The following is a 5945-nucleotide window of genomic DNA, read 5'->3' on the forward strand; positions in this document are numbered from 1 at the left end:
GGTGGCGGCTCGTTAGCTCCCGTGCATCCGGAAGCGGCAGCGGGCCTGGATCGTGGTGGGGTAACCCCCTGTTTACGTTCTGGCTTGCCCCGGGAATGGCCGCTGCCTGAATCATGTCAAGTTTGAGCTGTCAAGCTGTCTTAGTGCGAGGCTTGTCCTCTGCTGCCCCAGCTTGCCACGTTTTACAGGCTTCGTTCGCCCTGTAGTGGAAGCGCTACTGCATCGCCTGGGCTGCTGGAGGTCAGGTATGCAATGCAGGCATGCACGTGGAGGCCTACACCTGCAGGCCATCATGCAGGCCACGCTGCGGCTGTTGGTGCACAACATCCAGCGACGACGACAAATACCGGATCCCTGTCCACGATCGCAGACTCTCCGTCGGGAACACTTCAATGATCACTTCCACCACATGCACCGCTCCTTGTGACACGAGCCAATTGATGCCGTCGAGCCAAAGATGGTGTGCCCGCGAGCGACGAATGGCCTCGGCGTCGGGCATCCCTCCAGGACCAGGGGGTGAGACTGCCCGCAAAGCGCGCGGGAATCTCAGCGCCGAACAGTATACATTTATTACTTCTGCAGGCATTATTGCCGCCTTTGTCCTCTAGTTTCAGAGCAGACAGCTGCTCTACAATAAATTACCTCGATATCCTAAGTAGATGCCATGGCACCAGGAGCAATTTGCTCCCTGCGCTGGTTCTGTACGCACAAAGGACGGCCCGCCCGACCCTGTGATGAAGCTGGCCCGGGGTCGCGCGAGGACGCCCAAGGCCGCCGCCGACGCCGGCAAGGCAGCGAGAACCACGTACCAGTGGACCCCAGACTCCTCGAAGACGACCTGTCCGATGGCGAGGAATACGAACCGAGCAATGACGACGATCGTGCTTCACAAACAGAAGCTGAAGTCGCACTACCAGCAGAGTCGGAGACCATCAACGCTTTCGTACGTGAGCCATGACCACCCTCTACGGCCCGTTCGAAAGTCATGCATATTGGACAATGCCAACCAGCTGCACAACCTGAGGAACCATCGCGACTTCTGGTGGGATGTATTCCTCGCAATGAACAAACAAGCCAAAACGAACATGGACCAAGGGGCGGACCAGACCATTCGAGACGAAGTTATTCGGCCAGCAGAAGAAAACCGTGAATTACGAAGAGAAAAGGATCGTGCGATGGCAGAGAAGAATCTCGCAGATAGAAGGTCAGAAGAACTAGCCCAAAAGCTAGAGCTGGCACAGAAAGGGCGGGAGCGAGACCAAACAATCATTGCCCATCTCGGTTCTCAAGCACGAGCCCCTCGTCAAAATTGTCGTGGCGATGAAAGCGTGGAACGACAGCGACACCGAGACGAATTCGCGAGCGCACGAGACGAAGCAATTGGGAGGGCCGCGACTGGATTCACGTCAACCGGCTCAGGAGCTGCGCAATAACCCCAAATTTCCGGATGCCCCTGTTTTCTCGGGAGACCGTCGCGCATTTGAAGCCTGGAAGGACAAAGTGCGTGACAAGCTTGACAACAGCGCGGCCCAGTACCTCACCGAGCAACAACGTATCCAGTACATTCGGAGCAGAACGGAGGGGATGGCCGACGAGCAAATACGGACACAGAGCCGACCGGAGCATCCACGTTCTTTTCGAACGGCTGACGAAATGTTACAGGCGCTCGACAAGATCTACGGCGACAGGAACAAAAGAAGTCAGGCAATCAACGAGTTGCGTACCATTCGTATGGGTAGAAAGCCCTTCGACGATTTTTATGCGGAATTCGCTCGTTGCGCTGCTGAGATTGGCTACGCCGACGACGCAATGATACCGCTGCTCGAGAATGCGATTTCCGACGAACTAGCGAGACAAGTGATTGGACTCCAGAAGCCGTTTGACTACTACGACCTGGTCGAGTTTTACCGCGAAGTTGACCATCAAATGAGAGCCTACGACAAGAGAACCGCCAACCGATTCAGACCTCCTTGAACGACAGCTGCGTACGAGGCCCCACGCCAGAAGGCACCTTCTCCGAGCGTCGTACTGAAGAAGGAAGGATATTTCCCCACATCCGCGGACCGCGCGCTCTTGTCCAAGCAAGGTAGATGTTTCAAGTGCGGAGAGCATGGGCATCGGATTGGCGAATGCACCAATCCGCAGATGAGAGAAATGCCGCGTCTCTTCCAACGAGCTACGAGTAAGGTAAATGAAGCCACCGTGGAAACTGACGATGAGAGAACAGTCGTGGAGGGAAAAGACGAGTCCTAGGTCAACGTCGTGACCTAGGACAGGAAGACGAGGGACTTCGGTCGATGACGATTTCAGCTTGCTCAGTACGCACAGGGAGACAAAAATGACTGGGTTGCATTTGGTGCTGCCATGTTCCGTGGACAAAGGCGGAGATCAGACACAAACGACAGCCCTTGTTGACTGCGGAGCGAATGGAATCGCTTTTGTTGACCAAGACTTCGTGCACAAGAACCAGCTACCACTGCTTCCACTACGTAAGCCACGTAGACTCGAAGTAGTGGATGGACGACAATCCGTGGCAGGACGAATTACACACCTCGCTCGGGTCACACTTGACATTCCAGAGCATCAGGAAGAGCTGCCTTGCTTCGTCACCAAGCTCAACGACGTTCCAATAGTGCTGGGGACACCCTGGTTGCAACTCCACGACGTCACTACCTCGTGGCGAAAGAATCGAGTCACGTTCTCATTAGAATACTGTCGCAAACATTATAGGCTTACGCGTAGTCTCGAAGTACCAGGCGTGCCGCAAGAGCGAAGCGATGCAGTTGCCTTGCATGTGTGCATAGTCGGAGCAGCACCATTCGTTTGGTTGACCGACAGAGCCAGGAAGACCCAAAGGGGCTACAAAGTTTTTGCGGCCACCTTGAAGGACATTGAGAAAGCCTTGGCCCCGAAGACGATTGGAGCCTCCCCGGAGGTGGATGGCTGTCTGGTTAGAGCTAGGTCTACAGCGCCTGAAAGCGTGGGCAAGGCGGTCGAATGTGGGGACCTTTTTCGCCCCTGGGGGTGAAAATGTCTACGCCCATTTGGCCAGGGACAAGTCACAGAATGCAAGCCAAATGCCGTGCGGACCCACCACCTTTTGCCCCTGGGGGTGAAAATCCGGCGGTCATATTCAGGTCGCCCGTCGCCTTTGTATGCCATAGTATACGACTAAACGATTTGAGGGTGGTTCGAAGGTGTCTAGTAGACGACATCAAAGCGTGACAGAGTTGCAGCAAGCACACTATGGGCGTCGTGAGAATTGCGAGGCGAGGCGAGGACGATGCAACTTGTAGATGCCTGGGCTGTGTAGTTAGGCAACGGCGCTAGGCGACGCCCCGCGCGGGCCGTGCCTTAGTGGAGTGATCAGAGGGGTTACGGAACGGGGAGGCTGCAGCAAACCAGCCTCGGGACAGAGCCGAGCGTATCGTAATGCACCCTGTTGTTTGGCGGCGCTGCCTCGTATTGCTCCCCCGCTTCCATTCCATGCATCAAGGCCAAGAGTCGAGCCAATAGGTAGGGGCCGTTTGGCGCGGGGCCGCGGCGCCTGAGGCAACTCGTCCGCCTGAAGTGTCGGACGACATCCAACGACCCTTGTCACAGAGGTGGCACTCCGACTCCGACCGCCCAGTATCGAAACTAGCACAAGGCGATTCACCATGGAAGACCAAGCGAAGCCCCCAGTCGACTTGAAGAACTTCATCGACACTCTGAAGTCGCTAACTGATCAGGCGGCTTTGTTGCAGGGGATGCCCGAGGTGCAGAACGGTGCACGACTCGAGAGCGCCGTCAACGGCGTATCGAAGCGGGTAGATACGCTGGGTGAGCAGATGGAGGATGTCATGGCCACCCTGCAGGCGATCGAACGAAGGCTCGCTGAACTGTAAGCGCGGTTGATCCCCGAGTCATATCACTCTTAAGCTTGATATCAACGCATGCACAGCACAGAGCCTACGCATAGGGCCGGGCAGAACGGGGCGGCGTTGGCTGGAGATAGGCTGCAAGAACAGGTGCGGGAAGTCGAGAGCGGTGTGCTGGCGATTCAACGCAAGGTCGCTGAACTGTAAGCGCGGTCGATCGCCGAGTGAGGATAGTGAGGCAAAGGCCGCTCTTTGGCTTTAGGGCCAGCCTTCAAACTTAGGTTTGAGCATTGGCTGGTGTAGTAAGCACGTAGTAGCTGTGAGACAGTTGTAGCGGGGAACCTGTGGTCGAATGGGCCGTCATGAGTCGGCACCTAAAAAAAGTAGCCTCGCGACGTACCCTAAGTTTGAACGGGTCGTGCCGCCGCCATTCGGCACACTTAGCCTGTTCTGTTTTGGCCCGCTCCCCTTGTACCCTAAGTTTGAACGACCTGCGTCGTACCCCTAGGTTTGACCGGAGGCGTGATCCGTTGCCTTCTGCTTCGACCAGCCTTCCCCAGAAATGACCACGGGTGAATGACGCGTGGCCCGTCCCGCCTGACTCCGTGCTACCTAGACGATGCTCTTTGGCAACGCCGAGTCAATGAACTGCACGGAATTCCGCGAGGATCTATCTTGCGAGCCGTCCAGAGCTTCGAAGGCGCTCGCAGCTGCAGACGGCCGGCGTGACTGCCAAGACGCGTCCACGAGCCGATGATGGACCTGCTGGCCATGATGCCAGACGGCGAGGCCACGACAAAGACAGGACGTACGTTGCGCAGAGGAGGAACAAGAGCGGAATGATGGAAGAGGAGGAAATGGAAGGCCCGGAGGGATGCCCTGGGCGCGGGTCTTGTTGTGCCCATCCGAAACGGGCGTGGCAGACAAGGGACTCCAATCGGACCCCTGCGAGCCCCTTGTGGCCTCCCGTTACTCTCCATTGACGTGGCTGCCGTAGAATCATCTCATTCGTAAATGAAGCAGAGACCTTGCTTATTCCTGGTTACAGGGAAGAGGCGTGGGGCTGCATGGGGGAGGGTTCCTGCTTCGCCATCAAAGGACGGGTCGAGCCTTTTTGGTTGCTTCCTTGCGGACATGTGCAGTACGTTCGTGAATGCTCTGACCATATTCCCTCGACCACGTTCAAAATCGAAAGCGCAGATTTGTCGAGCATGCCCCGTCGCACAGCAGGCACCCCACAGGTTTCCGGGCAAGGCAAGCGACAAAGAGGATCAGGCTCGGACGATGAGCCCACGAATGGTCCAGCCAGGAAGTCCGCCCGGCGAGGAATATTCGCGGAGGGCAAAACTACCCTGCAGCAAGCGCGACCGTACCACATTCTGACGGCGAAGATGCCAGTAATGGCGCTCACGACTGAATGGACCACGGGTAAAGATCGACCGATTGACGAGACACATGTCGATGAGCTTTGCCAAATCTTTAAGCAAGGGGGTTTGAAGAGGGACGCAGAGGGAAATCACCTTCTAGTGCTTTGTACCCGCGCCGAGGTGCAGTCCATGCTGCAAGTTCAAAATGCGCGCGTCAAAGCGCCAGATGGTGATGCCATGCACGATTTCGGCAACTGGCTCTCCGTGAACCCCAAGCCAGTGGAAGTCCTGGCCGGCCAGCATCGGATCGAGGCGCTGAAGAGGTACGTCCACGAGACCGACAGCAGCAATGGCGAGAAGGAGCTCTGGTGGCCCTGCGAATTTTACGACATTGGTATGTAATGGCCTGACGAACCGCACACATTATTTCGACACGCCGTTTACCGTCGCACAGATACGCTCCCACAGACGCTCAATCTTCGGCTTCGAGTGAATCGGCGAGACCCAATCATGGTCGACAGCCACGGAGACATCTGGATGCAACTGGTTGCGGCAGCTTCGCGCGACCCCGACATATTCCACGGCAATTGCGACCAAATCGAGGCTCAGATGCTCGACGCCTTGGAGCTAGATAGGGACGCAGGCTTCCCAAAACGCCGCCTGGTCACCATATGGCGAAACAAGCGCTGGAGAGCGATGACTACGGAGTGGTGCCAGA

The 5945-nt window shown here is 56.7% G+C and overlaps 2 protein-coding genes across 2 annotated transcripts; both read left to right on the forward strand.

Annotated features, from left to right (window-relative positions):
• Positions 1 to 3659: 3659 nt before the first annotated feature.
• On the forward strand, positions 3660 to 4067 carry PLICBS_010153 (uncharacterized protein; the record flags this gene model as incomplete). The annotated part of the gene is made up of 2 exons (XM_065601849.1): positions 3660 to 3883; positions 3944 to 4067. The coding sequence occupies 2 exons, from the start codon at positions 3660 to 3662 to the stop codon at positions 4065 to 4067; spliced, it is 348 nt and encodes a 115-aa protein (XP_065457921.1).
• A 927-nt stretch (positions 4068 to 4994) lies between these two features.
• PLICBS_010154 (uncharacterized protein) lies at positions 4995 to 5629 on the forward strand (the record flags this gene model as incomplete). Its single annotated transcript, XM_065601850.1, has 2 exons — positions 4995 to 5001; positions 5091 to 5629. The coding sequence occupies 2 exons, from the start codon at positions 4995 to 4997 to the stop codon at positions 5627 to 5629; spliced, it is 546 nt and encodes a 181-aa protein (XP_065457922.1).
• Positions 5630 to 5945: the final 316 nt, after the last annotated feature.

This window comes from Purpureocillium lilacinum, assembly GCF_023168085.1.
Source record: "Purpureocillium lilacinum CBS 284.36 DNA, scaffold_8, whole genome shotgun sequence".
Taxonomy (NCBI): Eukaryota; Fungi; Ascomycota; class Sordariomycetes; order Hypocreales; family Ophiocordycipitaceae; genus Purpureocillium; species Purpureocillium lilacinum.